Source organism: Varroa jacobsoni, unplaced genomic scaffold, assembly GCF_002532875.2.
Source record: "Varroa jacobsoni isolate VJ856 unplaced genomic scaffold, vjacob_1.0 scaffold_404, whole genome shotgun sequence".
In the NCBI taxonomy this organism is placed as follows: Eukaryota; Metazoa; Arthropoda; class Arachnida; order Mesostigmata; family Varroidae; genus Varroa; species Varroa jacobsoni.
The window spans coordinates 198,246-219,108 of record NW_019213306.1 but is presented as its reverse complement, the minus strand read 5'-3'; the positions used below and the strand labels follow the sequence as shown (position 1 = coordinate 219,108).

Genomic DNA, 20,863 nt, shown 5'->3' with positions numbered 1-20,863 from the left:
CAAAAATAGCTTTGTTTTAACTTTGCTAAGCTTTGTTTTTATCGAGACTTGTCGCTTTTTCCATAAAAGTGCCGTGACTTAAAGCTTTTTAATGGATGACTAGCTGTCAAGGAGATAGCGCTGCGATCAATGCACTGTAGGTCTATGTGTTAAATGCAATCGCTCCTGTTTAACTTTAATTAAATGTTTAATTAAACATTTCACTTTTAATCAATAAGTAGTAAAGATCTTGGAAATAAAAGATGGCTTACCTGATAAGGTTTGCCTAAACGATAACGACACGTACGGCCATTTCTCGTGACTCCACGTGAATCCACAATGCTCTTTGTTGTGTAGTTGATATTTGACTTCAATGCAGAGTTCTGCTATTTTTCATTTATGAGAAAGCTGCGATTATTGTCGTTCTGCAGAGAGGCTACATTGTTGCGTTTGACATTACCTCAGACGGAAAGCATGCTACCCCATCGCACTATCTTTTCCTGTCGAATTGTTGACATGCGGCGGACGACTGAAAAAACTTTGCCCGCTAGTGAAAAACGAACGACAGTATCTCCATGCGACCACCCGTCAAAGCGTGACATCCAATAGATTTTCCTGTGCTTGCTAGGGCGGTTTGATCGAATCCGAACTGGGAGTAGATGCAGCATGGAGAACATTCACTGGCGGGTGGTGCGTGTGACCTTCGGTGGGAAAGGGATATAGCTGAAGCAAACGCTCTCTCCTGTCCCAAACGGCCAATTTTATTGCACTGGAGCAACTGGGACGGTGCAATAAGCAAATTAAGCTCCCATATAGAAAAAAAAAAGACTTAAACTAATAAATTAGTTTGAAAACCAAATCATACGACTTTATTATAAATTAAATAACATTTGCTCTTTTAGTGTGTGGTACGCCAAGGTACTACTGTAAAAGAAAACTATAACCAATAACTGCTCTGGGACAATCTAAAGAAGGTAGACGTACACAGCAAGGGGTTCGGGATGCGCTTGGACACGTTTTGGCGGGCTATCTATTAATGGGCATGCGCCTATCCGTTCGTTATTGAGTATATCGAAACAAAGCCATCCAGTTATTGAATAGAGTCACCGAGTCATAATCACGAGGGCTGAAGATTCTTGTGTAACAGCTAGAATTACCCGTTGTTCAATGCTTTCGTTGTGAACGAATAATATATATATGTATATGTACTTTGTTGACCGAAATTAAGAGCACACATCGTTGCAAGTTGCGGGCATTTTACGAAAATCTAAAATAAATCGTCATAAGGCAAAGAAAGAGGCCCTTAAACCAAGATGAATTGACAAAAAAAAAATCGAAAACTTATCAAAATGGTGCAAAGATCTTTTTTGATGATTTAAGAGAGAAATTAGGAGCTGTGTTTGCGAAGCAGAGAGCTCCCATCGTGGCTTTGGTTGATTATAAGCCTAGAATATAGATATTGAATTTTTCATGTCTAGCATCTCTGAACAAGGCCTGTTTTCTGTAAAATTAATATTAACTGGATTTGGTTCTGTGGTTCATTCTCGCTGAATTTCGGCTTTCAATCTGTTCAGTGTCGTGGGTTTTCTAGCGTAAACTTTTTTGAAATATCTTTAGAAGGAAAAGTCGATTAGCTTCATGTTTAGAAAATGGCCACAGTATTTCATGAGACTGATCTGTTTGGTCTGATCGTCTGATCCATTTATTTGGAGGCTCCTCCTCAGGATATGCTCCTGTATCATGATGAAGGGTGAAGGTGTTCCGTCCTATTTGATGTAAAATTTGTCATCTCCACCAACATCTTGCCGAATGCATGATGAAACAGATTCTTGCAGAAAAGTCAAATAATTGGTACCCGTTAGTGTCCTGTTCAAAAAGGATTATCCAATTAATCCGTTGCTTGAAATGGCTCACCAGATTGTAACTACTGGTAACTTATCATGGTGTTCTTACGTAATATGGGGATTTACAGTAGGTGCAATTATGTTGATTAATTTTGCCATCTAAATCAAATGTAGCTTTACTACACTCGAAATCTATACATCTTGTCAACATGTTGTCAAGTACTATTGGCAAAATTATTTCCATCTCTTCCTCTAGTCTTCATTAATAGGTCGTGCCGGTGTTGGGACGTAACTTTCGATTTAAATCGATGATTAATGATTTGATTCCCTTACAGGCTTTTAAAATGTTTTGCTCTGACTTTTCAGTGCTCTTTCCTGGCTGATGAAACTGGTTGATGTTCTTAATCCTTAGGAACATTTCCTATGTTAAAACATCTTAAAAAGTTCCATTCGTTTTAAACATATCTTTTATCTGAGTAAGTAAACTCCCTTAATTTAGTAATTAAAGTTAACTGAGGTGAATGTACCGGAACTCCCCACTATATTACTTTTTTAGGTTATATATATTCTCTTTTTATTTTTAGTATTTATATTATTTGTACAAGTATTTTTTTTACTCAAAATTATCCATAATTTACTTATTATCTTCAATTGATTACACATTAAAAGAAGAAACAAGCGGAATGTTGTAACCCGCACAAAACATTGTGTTCATTTTTTAGAACACCCTGTAAAAAAAAGTTCCCTTCTCAATACCTGCTAGTAATCTCACTTAGATATCTGTTTTAATTTTGACACGACTTACAAAGAAATAACACCAATTTGATTGTATATATATATATATAGAATGCGACGCTCGAATTGGGACACTTTCTTATGCTTTGTTTTAAGATTGTAACTGAATAAAGGTAAGCATTTCAACGAAGTTTTTTTTGCGCGTGCTTAGAATGCCGTTTTTGGTGACTGCGATAATTCAATATAATTTCCATTCACCGTGATAAGAGCTTCAATTTGGGGTCTAAACGTCTGTATTGGTAGGCGTAAACCCGTAAATATGTCGTTTAAAGACGCTAAATATAAGACAATCAAGTGGAATTAACGTTCGGACAGTAGGTTAAGACTTATAAACCCAGAAAGGCCTCAAAACTGCAAAAAGCCTAAGAATGCACGCCTCTGTCGAATTGACTGATTTAACCCCGTTAAGAATATTTTGTAGACAGATGTAGAAGCAGACAATAATCTGTTACTGCAAAATACGATATATACAACGAGTTGTTCATGAAAAGATCCCCCATAGCTAAAGGTGTATGAAGTTGGACATGATAATCAAGGCACCTCTTCTGTTCGAGTAATTTTGATTGATTTTTTTTCAATAGGCTATTGTTAATCGTTATCAGTAGAGACCCGTATTCAATTTTTTGCAGGGCCCCAACAGCAGCTCATAATGCTCAATTCCTACTAAACAAATAGCACCACCGTATCCTGTTTTAGTTTTGCCATAAATTGTAGAACCCGTTTTTTCATTTTTTGCTTGTACATTATTGTCGTATCTAATTGACTTTTGATTACTGGCTTGATTTTGATACGGTCGAGTGAAGCACTTCGCAACAGTTTGTACGGTACCTAAACGTCAAGCTTTTGTCTACTTAATTTTAGCAGCTTTTTTCATAAGCCGTTGGCTATAACAAGAAGCATCTTGTAGATCGACACTCCCGGAAAAAAGCACGCGAAAGAAGCACCTAGGACTCGACTCTTCAAATATCGTATCTTGACTACAGACAAAGTACATTTTTATGGGCTTAGATAGTATTTGTGAATGAAATTGTAATGGACAGCGAATTTCTGCAGTAAGTTCATTCATCTTCAAGGCGTCCTATTTTAAGACTGAATGAAGGCATTTTAACACCTCCAACGTATCTACTATTTCCAAATCTTAATTTTCAAGTGAGCAACGCCGACCCATATTATTTGAGATATGTGAATTTGAAGTTAATTACCTAGAAAAGAGATCGATACTTATATGCATATACGTACATAAATATTATTGGATAATATTGTTCCAAAAGTAACTAGCCGGCTTGTTATTTTTTAAAAGAAACTCATCTGCATCATACAGCAGAGAGTAATTAATTAAAATGAAATGTCTATTTGCGGATAGGCAATCATTCCACTTCAGCTTTTACTATGGAGGCTATTAGAAATCGACAGGCAAGTACTCTGAGGATAGCTGAGCAATTAGTAGTACAAAGTACGAAATCGGAAAAACCTCAATCTACTCTTATTTCGAACCATATGACCTAATTACAAAATCATGATTAAGTTGCTAATAGCTTATTAAGCCAATTTAAAATTTAATTCGTTATTAGATAAGAAAGTTTCACTCGAAAAGCACTTATAAAAAAAAACAAGAAACAATCACTATGGGATATTTTGAGACTATATAAATATGTGTTTGCGTGGTAGGTTATTCATTATTTGCTAACTGTAGAAATACAATCTAAATTTACTAAATAGGGTCGGTTGCTAGCTTTTTTAGAGAAACCACTTCTTTTGATGATAAAGTTCTCTCTCTTCGGTAACTGTTTGACTTGAAAAAAAAGCGAATTAAAGTATATGTCAAAGTTGCACTTTTTTCTAATCTAAGGCCCTTACCTGTAGCGTTTCAATTCAACGTAAAATCCCGTTCACTGTACAATAAAATTACAACAGACTCTTAGAGAAGAAAACCCTTTCAATCGGTACATAAAGGTGAAGAAAGCACTGAGAATATATATATATATATATTCTCATGATAATCCGCTAAAGTCTTACCCTCAGTAGAGGTGAAACGGTCAAGATACGCAAAACAAAAGTAACAAGAGGCTTTACAGCTGCGGCTAAGCATTGTGGAGCTTTTAACAATGATATAGATCGCCTCGGACGCACCGATTTAAAGGTTTACTTGTTTTCCTTCACTGTCTGTGTCTGTTACATGAAACATATACGTCACTCCCACAAGTTCCACTAGCGTCCTTCCTTAATCATTAGTTTAAATAGGTTATCAGTCCGTTGTAACACATTCTGTTAACGTTAAGTTACACCAATCAAAGGAGCACTCAATCAAACTCATATTTGAGCATTCATATAGACATATATATTTGGTAGCCTGATATAAGCTAAACAGATAGTCCATGTGATGAAATGCCGCAATGCATATATATATCCGAGTTGCTGTGTCTGCGTAAATGACTAACGGTTAGCATTGTACCAATAAAATTACGATAAGACACGGCTGTAATATCCTGAGATAACTGACTCTCTAATCACATGCTGCGCATTGTTCTGCCTCACCTGGCAACAAACATTTCGGCCATCATTGTATGTATACTACAAATCAAATAAATAAAAGCGTGTACATTAGTCGATGTGCTCAGCACACGGAGCCGGAGCTCTGAAAATAACAAATGGACCGATTGGCTTTCGTTAGATTAGGAATAGTATGTGTTCCGGTTATGGCCAGTAGCAGTGGGTTTGCCTACTAACTGAAGTTAAGGACGCGTAAAATTGGCTAGTTGGTACAAAGACAGGCCTAGACACAGTTAATTTCATGCCGGCAACAACCATCTGAAACAATATTTAATGATAGTACCAGACTTAAAATATAAAGCATTTACAAGTGTTCATGTATACGTGTAGTATCATTTTGCTTAACTTGGACACTTTTCTAAGTTATTGTAACAATGGCAGTACAACCAATCAAAAAGTACTGCGTTTAGCACTTCGTTCAATCTATGCAACTCGCACAAACTGTTCGTTCTCTTAACTTCCTAAGTTTTTTTTTTTTACTGGTTTCTATGTAGTCATTGCTATCCACAAAGCAAGGTATCGAATATTTTAGAAGTCTGTCCTTTTTCTGTTCTTCTTTTTTTCGTTTACTGCATCTATTGAATATATGTAGCTGACAGTGAACTTGGCATCTAGGCGAAACTTGCGGAAGCCTTTTTTCAGTCTACACTTGTTTTGGCGCTACTCTGAAGTTATAATGTTGCCGTGCTAATAGTAAGTAAAAAAAAATAGTATGCTACGATATATAATATACAATTTCCAACTTGCCGATTGCTTGATTCGCTACCGCAGTAATTCAATGACGAGTTGTAACTTAACCGACCAGCTAACAGGTAGAAGAACTAGAGTGAAAGAAGTAGATAACTGAAGGAATTCAACCAATTCCGTGAAACTCGCCCTTATTCGACATAATTACACACTTTGATTTTGCTTTTGTTTGAAGTGCTTGCAGATTTTATGGCATAACGCATACAAAATGACCTATGACGTTCTATGTTTCTAGCCGAGGGCACTAGATCATGTATGGTGGAATCATCTAAACACTTCGATTCATCTGTGTATACCACTTATGGGGTCGGGGGTGATTAGAGTCCAGGGCACGGTTGCCAGAGGCATATTCCCAAAAAAATTAAAACTGTATGTTTTTTTGACTCAAGGTAATTTGAACTCAAGGTAACGTTGAATGCGGTCATCAGATGTCAATAAATTTCTCCTTTCGTATTTCGTATTGCGACGTATTGAATTCGTTTTGCGACTTGTGAGTCTGGTCTAGATACGTCCACCGGCACTGAGTGCTTCCATTGTTCTCGTTAAAAGTTTCCCCAATATGCCTCCGACGCATCTGTTTCTATCAGCTAATACACCGACTAAAACACCGATCAAGAAGAACTACAAACAGAAAATATATTTTGAAGCTTTTTTTATCCTAAAATTAAACTTTAAATTGAAACTTCTCAAAGTCCAGCTGTGGTGTTGTCCTATTTATATATTTAATAGCTACTTGTATGACATTATCGGTATTGGCATTTACTCTGAAAATTATTTTGCATAGTGCTTTTTCACCATGAGTCATAAATTTCTGAATCTAAGGCGTAGTTTTATATTAGTCGTTTTTAGCCGGAAGTGTACAGTATTCAAAAACAGATTACGATTAGGAGTGCGGCACTTTGTTCAGGAATTAACTCCTATATTCAAAAGCTCACAACACAAACTATTTCTCAAGTATAACTAAATTCGTTGCTTATCTCTTGGCGTCCCTTATCTACGAAAAATGTATTTTCCTTCCACAAGCAAGACTTTAATGGGACGACATGTGAGAATTTTACGCGCGTTTATCTCGAGTGGCAATATTGTCGCGGCCCTCAGTCCCTCCCTCCCTTGCCAGCCGCGCTAGCTCTGCGTATTTAGTGGCTTGGTGCGTCTTTTCGATAGACAGTCTCTCCTCTAAGTAGTCAACACTTCTTCTACAAGCATTACCCTTTCCTTCGCCCTCTCCCGTGCACTGTCTACACCTTTTCCTTCTGTGTTTTGTTTAAAGCGGAAGGGTCATTGGCTACGCTGAGTGCAGATGATCGCTAACTAAGGGCCTGTGTATAGATGCAGGGCAAACGAACATTTAAACGGGACCACCGATAGGGCCTCTCTAACGGATGTGACGTCATTTCCCTCAGCTGTTCTTCTCCTGCAGCGGAGGTAGCAGCAGACAGCCGCCGTCACCTCAGCGGCTGCATTGCCCTGCCTGTCGTCTTCTTTCCTTACTCCGAATGCCTGTGGTCGTTGTGTTGATGTTTGTGTTGTTGATGCTCGCATCAGCAGCAGCAGCAGCCGCCGCTGCCACCGCCGCTGTTGTTGCCGTTGCCGCCGCCGCCACAACGGCCCCAGCAGCCACAGCGCCAGTAGTCTCTTCTAGTGCAGTGGTACTTATGCGTGCTAATGACTCGTAGTGGTTTGGCCCTCATCATTGCTGTCGCCTTCGTCGTTGTTTCTGGCTCCACCGGTGCTGCTACTCCTGCTCGCTCGCTCGTCCCCTTGTTCATTGTAGCCTGAGTAAGCCAAACTGTCGTCGCCTGTTGTTTGAAAAAGTCTTCTGTTCGCCGTCTGTTTAGCTGGCTGGCTGCCGCTGCTGCTGACTGTTCTATTGGTTGTTGTGGGCTGGCGGCTGGTTGGAGCTGGTTGGTTCGTTCTTTGTTGGACGACTCACGGACTGGCCGCTCGATTATAGTTAGAGTTGCCACCGGCTGGTTCATTGGGACTACACGTTGTGTTCGTTTGTTTTTTGGCTGAGGGCCCAGTATCTGCCAACAGTGTCAGGAAGACACACAGCACGAAGGCTCGTTGTTGGCCCAATCGTTACAGTGCATACTGACGACGAAGTCGTCGTCGTCGTCGCTATCGTCGTTGTCATCGTTGTGTGATCGTTCGTCGTTATCGTCTGCCTGCCTGCCTGCCTGTGTATTTGTGTTGGCTGATCCTGCCTGGTTACTACCTTTTAGTCAGTAGTCCTGTGTACGCATATGAAGACTGAACACGAGCATAAACCAAAGTCAATGCTACTGCCCCCCATAGGCGGCAGCAACGGCGGTGGGGTATGGTCGTTCGTTTGATCGTATTCAGTATATATCTCTCGCTTGGCTGTATTCTCTGGTTCAACTGAGACGGCCAGGTAGCTGGAGAACTCTCTCTCTCTCTCTCTCTGATTGAGTGACTGACTGACTGACTGACTAGCAGGAAACAAGGAAGAAGGAAAGATAGAAACAAAAATATCTGCTGGTTAGGCTGTTGTAATTCTGACAGGCTAGCTGTTGTCTTAGTGTGACTGACCCTTCCTATCCGTTCGTTGCTTGGTAAATGCGCTGCTGATCGTCGTCGTCGTCGTCATCGTTTGTATTGCCGGATCGTGCTGGTGATCGTGGCTGTTCCGCTGTAGTATCTCCTGCTACGCCCACTGGGGGGCCTCGCCATCGGGCCGATTTCTCTTGTCGTTAACTCGGGCTGGCGTTGCAGCAGATTTTTCAACAAAACGCGGCCTCCACCCAACGGCAGTCATTTCGGAACCAAAGGGTGAGTGTTGCTCCCTCAGCTTTTTGTTTATGAATGTTTGCTTTTCATACAAAACCTGTTCCTTCTTGAATCGTTATAGCCGCCCCTGTCTAATCAGTTATACATGGTATTTGAGTTAACATGTTAAATTACACCATTGACAACTGGTAGGTACTTAACTTTATACGAAACTACCATTCGGTTCTCCTGCTGCTACAATAGCAACAACTGTAGTTGCTGATGATATTTTCGTTGATGCCCATTCGAGCTGCTAATTGTCTCTCAGCTAGTGCTATGATGTTAGTTACTATTAGAAAACTTAGGAACAGATGTTTCCTTTTGGACGCGGGACATATTGAAAATTTCTTATATGATGGGTCCATTATTTTTGCTTGCCTCGCACAGATGCAAACATTCCAACATTCGTGCGTATTCGTCGTGTTGAAGAGCATCAATAATAATGTCATGGTGTTTACAATATCTTACTAAGAAAACAATAGCTTTTAATTGCTTTCCTCTTGGTTGTCACTACTAGTAAGAAGACTTCTTCCTTTCGTTCTTCCGCTATGACTTTGAGTTAGTGTTGGTGCTCCCTTGTCCGCTTGTATTTGTATTATAACAAAATCGGTGGTGGTTTTGATTATGATCACGATGATAGTCGCTTGCCTCATTTAGCGACAGCGGCGAAAACGGGAGCGGCAACAGCAGCTGTTCGTCTTCGATGACGAATAGAGCAGTAGCGTAGCGCGGTAGTCGCAACGATACAATATGCGAATAACTGCGCCCTCTCAATAACCCTCTTGTAAGATAATACTGTCACTACAAATACATTTATTACGTGTATTATTGGCACGCAGTGGCATCAATCAAAAAGCACAGCAATAACAATAAAGGTAGCGCTAGTTGGGGGTGACGGGACTTGCCTTTATGATCATAATCATTTCTTTCATGACAGCGCATCTTCTATATGCTACTGCTAGTTATAACGGTCAGGCTGTATACCCGCGTCGCTCACAGCGTCGTTAGTCAGAGGGTCTACATTTACTTAGTACATATATTTCTCTTGCTACTGCACTCATACTTTTCTAATTTCCCCATGACGACCCGTCATTGATATGCCAAATAGTGTCGATTGTTGAGGAATTACCCCTGCTCATTTGTGGTCAGTTATTCACCAATTGGGCTGCTTCATTGCGTACATTACTTCTGTCGCTCTTACTTATCACGACAATCAGTTGATGATTAATTGGCATATTTGTTAATAGATGTACATAGGCTGAGCTGATGGATTTTATCTAAGTTTGAATTTACCAGATGTAAATCCGAGAACCACAGGTTAGCTGTTTCTTTTCTTTACTGAGCTAGGCTGAACTATCAGATAATATTAATGGTACTTACTGACACATAAAAGAAGACAATATAGATAAATATAGTCAGCTTAAAAATCGTATGAACCCATAATAGTCTGATACCTTTCGTCGACGGCCAAAGCAGCATAAACACACCTACAAATAGGTCTAAGTTTTTTTTGAGCCCTTAATAGGGGTGTACGTACTGTACGATAAACACGATAAGGCTGCCACAAATTAGTGGCGTCACTTGAGAGAAAAACGCTTAAGCTGTATTTTTTTTCGATCGTTTTTAAGTAGACATAAGTGACTCACTCACAAGTATATATATAGGCGAACAGGCAAGTTACTTTGTTACTTTTTTTGGGATTAATGTAAAGATGAACCCTGCTTTTTTTCTAAATAATTCCCATTTGGCAGGTCATCATTAGCATTCCATTCATAGCATTCATGCGGTAATGTTCTATGTATTCTATGATACTCAAAAAATCTGCTATAATTTTGCAACTGTAAGCTGCCTAGAAAACCGCCCTATTCATTTTAATTAAACAATAATTCTAATACTTCAGTGATATCGAGTCACTCTATGGATATATACAAGAGGCCAAGTGAAAATCAAAAACGAACATTACTTCGCTATATTTATTGTATATAGGATAACGTTGTTGATTATTTTTCAGGTTTTTCGGTTTCATTTGTTTTTAAAGTTAGACCAGACCTCACCCGCGTGGAGTCTTGCGGGCAATAACTATTTCTTTTTTATGCGCTAATTTATAAATATTGGCTTGAACTATGCGCATACTTCAAAAGCTAATATTACTGCATTATTATTTGAGAACAGTGACGAAAATGGTAGAGAGTAGCCTTTTTTTGGCGTGATATAAAGATACCTCTTCCACTGTGTAACGTACATGATCAAACTGTTTCAATAAAACTATCTATTTATAATAGAATATGGTACACCTATGCTCGTAATAAGATCTAAGAAATACAAGGATATTTTTTGAGGAGAAAGGTTGTAAAGCCTTGTTTGTGCGTTATGTTACATGAAAGAGTGCCTCTCAAAACCGAACACAGGTTAATTTTGGTTGCCCTGTGCAGGAAACAAAAATATTAATAAATTTACACGATTTTTATATCTGTACTTAGGCTCTCTGTTCTTCAAACGCTAGAAACTATAACTCTGGCTACAATGTCACTTGAAAGAGCGATCCAGAAGTTTTCTTAACTGTTTATGAACGAATTACGCGATAATATCGGATTTGAGAAAACATTTGCGAGTTTCAGCGCAATATTTAAGCAGTAAAGGATATTTTGTACATAAAAAAAGAAAACGATTATTGTCGGAACGGCTATATTTGACCAAGGCGTGCTCCGAAACTAAATGTAAACGGTGCTAAACTATGTAAAAGCGTAGGGGCGTCATGGGGTGCGAACAAACTGAGGAACATCAGATACCATGTGGTGTTTAGCAAGACATGAAACGAAACGTTAGCCGATTATGGTCTCAATCCTTGCAAGTCATGTATAGCTAGAATCACCCTGAGATTTGGGCTAATGGATTGCTACGACTAGTTAATCTCTCTAGCTAAAAAAAACAGTGCGATAAAAGGAAATAAACGGCTAAAATGTTGAATTGACCAACGATTTTGTGAAGCACCATGTATACACTGTCTTATATATATATATATATATATATATATATATATATATATATATATATACCACAATGACCTCTAAATGGACTTGTCAGTTTTGTTCAGCTCAGAAAAAAAAGCGAATTTAACTAGTAAACTTCACTTTTTAAGGTCCCGTGTACATCTCAAACGATATCTGTCCCAAGAAGGCATGACAGAAATGACTCATTGAAAACCCTTCAATAGTAGGTCATTTCTCTGCAGCTTAATGTGAAGGATACGATCACAATATGATTTTGTGGTATCGTTTAGGGACGCTAAATGTGGCGATGCTACAGGTTTTATCAACTGATCGCTAGCGAAACTACTGAACGCAGAAAAGCCACAGGGGTTATTTAGGCAGAGGAAGAGGTGGTAGTCAAACCAAGTAAATAAAAGATAAACACAGGTTTCGTCGATTTTAGGCACAAAGTAAGATTTAAGGCACCTAAGTTTTTTCGCTCTATTGTATATTTCTATTATGATAAAAGCAAAAATGCTACCAGAGCTCATAAAAAATGGTTTGGTTTGTGATCAAGATGCGTAATCAGAAGAAACGGCCCAAACAAGTTTTTAATGTTTTCGTCCTGAAAATTTAAGTGTTGTAGATGCTTCTCATAGTAGTCGACCAATTATAAAAAAAGAAGACGAAATTATGCGGAAGTTGAGAGAGACCGCCACTTGAGTATTCATGACATTATTAAAAAATTATAGATCTTCCACCAAACTCTGTTAAACAATTTGAAGAAAGTTGCCTAAAAAAACTCGATATTTGAATTTATGCGAAGTTATTTGTTCGATAGAAGTTCCATTTTGAACTTCATTGCGTGTTGTATGCGAATAAAATAGTTTGTGGAGAAAACGTAATTTATAGGCACCTTCAAGACTGGACTTCTCTTAAATTATTTAGCAATAGTCGAACTAAACAATTGTACGCAAAACGGATCTTAACATTGTGATCTTAACATTCTAACGATCACACGTTTAAGACTGCTATAGCTTGATTACTTACTCTATAAGTAGCCTCTAGCAGAACTTAACATGTCAGACTCTACTTTTTCTAATTCTTACGAATATATGTTAAAATATTATATATACATAGTTTTTATTTCTTCGGTTTAAAATAAAGTTGACATAAAACTACTGGCTTATTTAATTTGTGCAACGTATAGAGGCCAAATATTATGCCACGCGGATCTTTATGTGTTAAGTTGTATTATAATTGCCTCATATTTGTTATCATTAACCTAAATTTGTGTCGAATAAACGTTGACCCAGCAGCTTGGTTTCATTGTTTTTCTCTCTCTCGTATTGTTTGTCAGGTTTTCTCCAGCACCTCAAGAAGGTCATGGATTCGCCTCGGTCGGCGAAAAAGGCCAAGCTGGCCTTTGGCCACGGAGACTCGGCCTCTCTGCCGCGCACTGCCCGAAAAGAGATGTGCTTTTATTGTTTCGATGTGCTTGTCTCCCATCTTAATCGGCAGGAGTTGCCGCCGGAGCCTCACTTTACGAATGAAAGCTAGTAAGTTCTATTACATTGCGCTTACTGGAGTAGTACAGACACCTCAACGGCAACAGTGCCTAGTCTTGATTAAAGATGAAAAAGCCTGTTCCTTAAATGTTTCAAAAAAAAATACTGAACTGTTGTCACAATTTTTTTTTATTATGCCGCATGGATTTTTATCCTTTTTTATTATCCTCTCTTGGAAAGATTCGTCATGCTATTCTTTACTAATGTAATAGATGTATTACAATTTTAAATAGAAACAACCCTGTTAATTAAAGGTATATGTTAAACAATATGAAGTTTTGTTTCAAATTAGCTTCTTTCAAACCTTTTTATCGGCTCAAGCACATTATAGTGCTAAGCACACAAGAATTATTTGACACGATTTTGCGTAACATTTACTCGATACACTCGCGCTAAGTATGAGTTGTTCAGGTCTATTTTTAAAACCTATTGTTGTATTAAGGCCTATTATTTCGTAGACTACTACGCGTTTTTCATTCGAGACTGTTGTGATTATGTAACTATACAATCTCCTTTTAACAGTGCGATGACATCCAAGTCATTAAGCATATTCTCAGGCTGTGCACATAGCGCTAAATGCAGACAACTGCACAGCTTGAACACAAACTGCTGTTGTTTAGGTACACACTTGCCAAAGTAGTCATAAACGGATTTTTCTATATAATATTTAATCAATAGTTACCGCAAACTACAAAATGTCAGACATTTTTGCTAGTTTCATCTACTGGCAGTATCAGCGTTATATGTGCTAATACAGTGTATGTTTTAAATTAAATTGAATATTACTTTTAACTATAAACGATGTAGATACCTGCTGTAGGGTTCATGTCAAACTTGAAATTAATGCTTGATTCTTTTTCATTGCCTTTCTTTTTTACCTTATAAATTGAAAATGCTAACCAATCTTCTCCTATAGCGAGTGACTTAGGAATATGTACATAAGGCCAATTCTCTGTTTCGCCATGTGGTAGCACCCAAATGCAGGTTTCCCAAGGATTTCAGTCCTGACGGAAAGTTTTGGTTAAAATTAGTTTTTGAAAAAAGTGCCTACTTCTTCTCAATATACGCATGTTCTTACTCTCTTAGCCAGGCGTTTATAACACAATGGCGTCTTTCTTGAAATGGTATCTGCAAAGTTAATTATTTCATAAATTTAAGTTTTCACCAACAAATCAGGATTGGTGCCCTATGGTTCCGTTATGAAGAATGCTTCCTCTACAAAGCTCTACACCCTTTCGACGATTGACCTCGAGTTTTGAAGCACCCTGTATATCTCATTCAAGCTATATTATTTGGTTGTCAAATTGCACTAATAAAAAACAAGCCCCGATTATACAATTTAAATAAGGCATGTCTGGTATTCTTTTGAGGCATCTTAATATTGTTGTAATATTTTTAGTATCCTTCATTGGGTACATTCAGTGCTAGAAGTTGGTTAATAATATTGCATTATATTTTCAGTCCGCTCTTCGTCACATGGCAGCTGGGTCGCGAACGCCGGCTTCGCGGCTGTATCGGCACTTTCACGCCACTAAAGCTTCATGGTGGTCTACGGGAGTACGCACTAACGAGTGCTCTCAAGGATTCCCGATTTGAGCCAATTACAAGAGACGAACTGTCACGACTAACCTGTGCAGTATCGTTACTTACTAACTTTGAAGATGGACACGACTATCTCGATTGGGAGGTAGGTTTTTATGTCTAAATAACTTTGAGTTGATTAACACTTAATTCGTTTTTAGAACAAACAGTTCTATAAGTATTATGCTACAAGTCGTGATAATTTGCCTTAATTATAGCTTTTTATTAACCTAGCTTTAACTGAATAGAATTAAAGCTCGAACTATTGTTTAAATTGACTCAAGTCATGACCATTTGAATAGTTGATAAGGTGATTCGTCGACTCAGAAGACAAGTAGAGCATCACCATTTGGTTGATTTTTTTTCATGGTTAACTGATTTTATCAGGGTAGCGAAATTCTGTTTGCGGTTGTCGAGATAGAATTTCGTTTTTCTAAATAATATGGCACTAATAGAAACTTAAGATTCAAAGCAAAAGCTATATGTTTTAATACACATCAGTGTCCACTTTTAATATTTAGACCTCACAGATAGGCACAGCCATGATAATGAGCACATTTTGTGCAGAATTTACCGTGTTTGGGAATTTAAAGAAATGAAATTCGGACAGATTTAAAAAATACATTGTATTCTTTGTGCAGATTGGAGTTCATGGCATTAGAATAGAATTCGAGACGGAAAAAGGCCACCATCGTAGTGCAACTTATCTGCCAGAAATAGCAAAGGAGCAGAACTGGGACCGACTTCAAACCGTCGATTCACTTTTACGTAAAGGTGGTTTCCGGGGTAAGTTAAACTGCGTAAATATTTCGTAAACGTTTTTGAGTTTGAATGCAACGAGCGCGGAAAAATTCTGATGGAAACTTTAACGGAAAACTGCTCTTTTTCGTTCTTGAGTTGCTAAAAGGAAATGTGAGATGACACTGTTGAATTCTATAATGTCCTAATGTGGTAGTCTTAGAGAAAATATTATAATAACATTAAGCATTTACATTTACTTTGTGTATAGACGGATGGGCATTTGTTGTTGAAAAAAACGATGGAAAATTCGAATACTTGAAAATCACTCACAAATGTGTCTAATAGTTGTCATATCGTTGTTAGGTAGATAATAAGTCAAGCTGGTCATGTAAATGAGAAAAAAGTTTGTAGGAATGACTCAGAGAAGTAAATAAATAGCTGATATCGTTGTCAAAATATGAGATGGAGCAATCATAAATTGCCAGCGATCCTTGTGGCCTGGATGGAGCTCGAGAGCTCCAAAAAATAACAACATTTGTGGCAGATTGATAAGGCGCCTACGATCTTCTGAGGAGAAAGTAAATGTAGCGCTTTCACACATTTTATGGTCGTGAAAATATTGAGAACGAGCATGCATGCATACGAATTATACATCTGAATTTGTTGAAGGAAACGTGCTCTTTAATAATGATCTGACAACAGTTAATTATGTTGTTTTCATTTCATGATTTTCAGGTAACATAACAGCGGACGTTCGTCGTTCGATTAAGCTTGTACGCTACCAGTCGGAGAAGGTATACGCCTCGTGGCAAGAATACCGCGAGCACATAGAGACGATGCACTGCGGCTAGAAGATGTCACTCCAGACGCTCACTGTGATAACAACAACAACAACACCACTATTACTAGTATGACGACAACAACAACTAACCCGACGGAGTTTAACTGCAACGCCGATCGCATCATTAAATATAATCCTTCATTGTTATTATTACCATTATGATAATTATTATTATCATAATTATTAAAGTACTATTATTATTATTATTATCCAAATGAACTCTCATTACAAATAGAAGATGTTCGACATCAGGAGAGTCCCAAGAAGAACAAGCAAATAAAAGTGCAAGCCTGATTCCAATAGTTTGGCACATTGAAATTCTTTACATTTTGGGGCACTATGGTAATCAGATGCGTATGGCATTACTGAAAATATCGAATGATGTTTTAATATGTTTTTACGGGGACATCAATAGTAGAGAATGATAACATAACCATGTGCCACATTAATCGAAACGTAGGCTAATAGGTTTTACGGAGCTTCTTATTACATCACAATAATGATGCCTTATACTTTAATTCATATTCGTACTAGGTTATGTGAAAATTTTTCTATTGTGACTTTGTAATAGTCGAAAAAGAGTAATAATGCTAATGATGTTGATATGGAACTGCCGGCGGTCATCTCTGTTGAACTGCACTGCCATAAATGCTGTTGTACGAAGACAACAACAACAACAACAACAAAAAGAACTGACACTGACAGAATTAGAATTACATTTATTTTAAACCCGCTAAATTTTCATAATAGGTCAATAAGGTATAAAGTATATATAACTGGGAAGTGCAAGAATACAAGGCAAAATACTACGATATGTCATGGGGTAGACTAATGATTGCCACGATGACGCCTGAATGAAGCTGCAAAAACATTTAGCAAAAAAGATACGTCATCTTTTTTGAGCTAAACTTATAAATATCGCACTAGGTGCAGTGTGAGTAAGCATGACGCATAATTGTATTTATGAAATTGGCGCCTGCCTGCAGATTGGAAAGTGTTTGTTCTAACGAGCAGAAATAGCCTTTCTACTTCATATTATTCGTCCTTGCCGATCGATACACAAAGTTTTCAAAGCAACGTGCATCATACCACCATTATATAAAAATTTGGATATCGTATAATATGCAATTTGTGAGTGGAAATCAATACTGTTAGATATCTTGTCATTACATTGATGGCTATACATACTAAATACAACCATTAAACCATATAAAAAAGGAAGTGCAAATTTGTGAATGTATTTTAACATATTTTTCGACTTGCTCTATTTCTTTTCAAAATCTTAGATTAAATGAACTGTTTGAGAGAAATCCGCACGAGCTTCAAAACAGTTATCAGCGATCCTTGGATAAGCTATACATAAACTTTATATGGAGGCTTCAGATTTCTTAGCATAAGCTTCCGTTAACGTTTTAAGGTAAGCCTTCCGTCTTCTCTAATAGTGACCCGCAGAGGGCCCTTAACTGGCAAGGCTTTTTGTTTATTATTATACAGGATTTATTATCGATACCTATAAAGAAATTGGCAAAGCAGCAGTAAGCATAAGTACTGCAGTTGTAGTTATATACATCTGTTATTAATTGTTAGCTCGTCATGTGCATATCAATGCGTTACAGTATCGCAAAAAGAGTTTGACTAATTACTTGTTTAAGCGAAACATTGTCTGAAAGTTTAAAGTTGCTATCTATAGGTGAATGACAGGCAGACTTCGTTGTTCCATATATCTCTATGAAAAAAACTGAGCTGAACGAAAGACAAATGATTGATTGGTAATATTCAATTGTCATTGCGATGAACGGACAGAAAAAAACAAGTGCGGGGTAGAGGAAAAGTGAAGGTAAGGAAACTTACGGGTACGGTTAATAAAATTAAACAACGTTTTACATGGAGGCTAGACAACGGAGAAGTGATGTCGAACGAATAAATAGGAAAACATGCCCAGTGTGATGAAGTCTGAAGTAGTGAAGAGAGCGACCGTAATAATAGTGAAGGGCAGATAATTATAGTGGATAGTAACGCGTGCTAGTGACATTGAGAGGCATCATGAAAGAGCAATTTAATTGATTTTATAAGTATTATTATTATTATTATCATGTTACTCTTTGTTTGAACTAGGGCGAATATGCATGAAGCACGTAAAAGAATGAAACAAAAGAGATTCACATATCTGTTGCGTGTATTTCCCTGTAAAGGTGTCGAATGAAAGTTGATTGACTATTTCAATTATTGTTATTTCCGTCATAGCAATAGGCTTATTGTATGCGCCTTGTAATTAGCTTCTCCCTAACGTACACTTGAGCCTGTAACATGACTATAGATGATCTATACCAGCAGCAAAAAGCAACAGCATTCAATACTGCCGGCTTCTGAAATTCATTATCGAGAATTAGTCGAATAGAACTTTATATTTCCGAGCCCCGAGCTACAACAATTTATCTCACTTCCGTAGTGGTTTGCCATTTAAAAACATCAACACACTAAGCTTAAGATTACCTTTTTGATCAGTATCGAACACAGCTAACCTAACTACTGCTACGCCACACGTAATTTTACCAAGTATGTTATTGAAATTTCACAAACTGAGGAAGAGCGAACGAACGGAACAAGTTACGAGTCACGAGCAGGACCACCGAAATACGCCAAATAATTAAGTACATATGTATGGCTGGATAAAATTAAGCGCTGTGTTGAAGTGTTAGCACTAAAATATGCGCGTCCAATGAGATGTATTTGAGGGCAGGCTGCAGTGCTCTGTAATATCTATATCAAGAGCAACTATATGAAGTCATTTTAGAAAAAGAACCCGCATATTAATGGTAACCTTTGTAGTGAAAGACAGTCGGTCTATCGTATAATGCTGTAATTGAAATTTGGTCGTTCCCAAATGGAACCATACGATAAGGCATGTCCCTTATAACGTTGGCTAGATGGAACAGGTCTAGTGAACTGCTTTCTACAAGCTGTGATGTATTGCAAATTATCCATTGGCGTATATAGCAACTTAACTCACATATATTGCCATGGCTAGTTGCTGTGAAATATAATTGATACTTCCGTTATAAGGCAATTCTGTACTACTTTTTGCATTTCTCTTGTCGGTGCTATAAATATCAGTCTTTCCCATCGGTCTTTTCTTAATCACGAGATTTTCCCTAAATTGTACATGAAAGAATTTTAGTTGTTATTAGTAATTGATATTAATGATAATATTAAAGATTAATAAGTTAAATGAAATTCATATTGAGTAGGCGTGGGGCGCCCAATCGAAAAGAAAGCATGGCTTTCTTGATTAATGAAAGGTTTTTGTCTCTCTAGGCGGTATGCTTATCTGGACATCTTTATACATGGCAGTTCGATGAAGGTGTTGTTTACTTTTTACTAAAACCTCTCCATTGCTTTAGCCGATTACATCTTTATAGTGTAGAATATGTACACACAAATGACTTGAGGGGGGCTTCGCACGAGTTGTTGGTAGCCCCGCGAGATTAAATTTACTAACATCTTGTCGTTCGTCACTTGGGTTTATTCGTGGTATTTGTTAGCCCAGATGCTTCTGCTATTAACGGTGTGGTATTGCGATCACTATGATGACTAATTATTTTTATTTTCATTATAAATATATAGTAAAATAAAAGTGCCATCGATTTTCGATGGTGATCAAACAGTAAACGATGCTAAAGATAAATAATATTAATGCGAATGAAGTTGTCGAGTGTAGAAGCGCAAGGTTGCAGTCGTTGATTCTTGTAGGACGGTGATAAGCATCATCGTAAAATAGCGTCATCTAGTCATACAAGGGAAAAACAATCGATGAGCCTTACATCGGCGGGCCTGATTAGGCCAGTGATGATCACCCAGCTTGTACTAACGAACGGTATAGGAGTACGTGCTGGTGGGTTTGTAGCGTTCGCAATCGTCAGTTTTGACCTCTATTTAAGACGATGGTGATCAATGGCGAAATCAGAAAAGTATTCAGCCAACAGATAAAAAAGCAAACAAATCTGATTCATTCACCGATTGTGCTGAACTGCTAATAATTCATCGCCTCCAGATCAATCAGTACAGCTGTTGAATACATCTACTATAACAGTTGTCATATCTAACGGGCCCAAAACCAGGGGCAAAATAGTGTACTTATGCATAACATAATAATTTCTGGAAATACCTACCTTTTGTTCCTAAATAAATACCAACAGATGATACCTATGACTACGTACAAGATAAGAAATCTAGTTCCCCCGAACTACTTTTTCGCAGTACGAGTATGAAGAGTTGAATAGTTTTCAAGATTAAAAAATCATGGCCCTTTTTGCCACTGGTGCTTATTCTTTAACATGTTACTTCTACTACATGTCGTTATGTCAATGTTGCATCTGGGTAAAAGGTGTGTTTGTCAATGGCATTTTGTTCGCTGGATAAAGATATACCGGTAAACAAAATGCTGACGTTTATGAATTA

At 37.7% G+C, this 20,863-nt stretch overlaps 2 protein-coding genes across 3 annotated transcripts in view; one reads left to right on the top strand and one right to left on the bottom strand.

Annotated features, from left to right (window-relative positions):
• Positions 1–640, bottom strand: part of AQP (aquaporin) — a 33,721-nt gene extending 33,081 nt beyond the window's left edge. Inside the window, exon 1 of the mRNA XM_022832673.2 lies at positions 252–640. The gene's annotated coding sequence lies outside the window, so the exon portion shown is untranslated. The remainder of the gene's footprint in view (positions 1–251) is intronic.
• Positions 641–7,572: 6,932 nt separating this feature from the next.
• LOC111260138 (nuclear protein AMMECR1) lies at positions 7,573–19,472 on the top strand. 2 transcript variants are annotated; one of them, XM_022832659.2, is made up of 6 exons: positions 7,573–8,233; positions 8,575–8,708; positions 13,035–13,233; positions 14,704–14,929; positions 15,465–15,609; positions 16,300–19,472. In XM_022832659.2, exons 3-6 carry the CDS (start codon positions 13,061–13,063, stop codon positions 16,413–16,415), a joined length of 660 nt encoding a protein of 219 aa, XP_022688394.1. In that variant the 5' UTR covers positions 7,573–8,233; positions 8,575–8,708; positions 13,035–13,060; the 3' UTR covers positions 16,416–19,472. The 2 variants fall into 2 exon arrangements, with proteins under 2 accessions (XP_022688394.1, XP_022688393.1); XM_022832658.2 differs by having other exon boundaries at positions 7,573–8,708.
• The last annotated feature ends 1,391 nt before the right edge of the window (positions 19,473–20,863 follow it).

Coding starts and splice junctions, on each gene's coding strand:
- LOC111260138 (XM_022832659.2), top strand. CDS start 13,061: ATGGATTCGCCTCGGTCGGCGAAAAAGGCCAAGCTGGCCTTTGGCCAC. Junction 13,234..14,703: donor CACTTTACGAATGAAAGCTA/GTAAGTTCTATT, acceptor TTATATTTTCAG/TCCGCTCTTCGTCACATGGC. Junction 14,930..15,464: donor ACGACTATCTCGATTGGGAG/GTAGGTTTTTAT, acceptor TTCTTTGTGCAG/ATTGGAGTTCATGGCATTAG.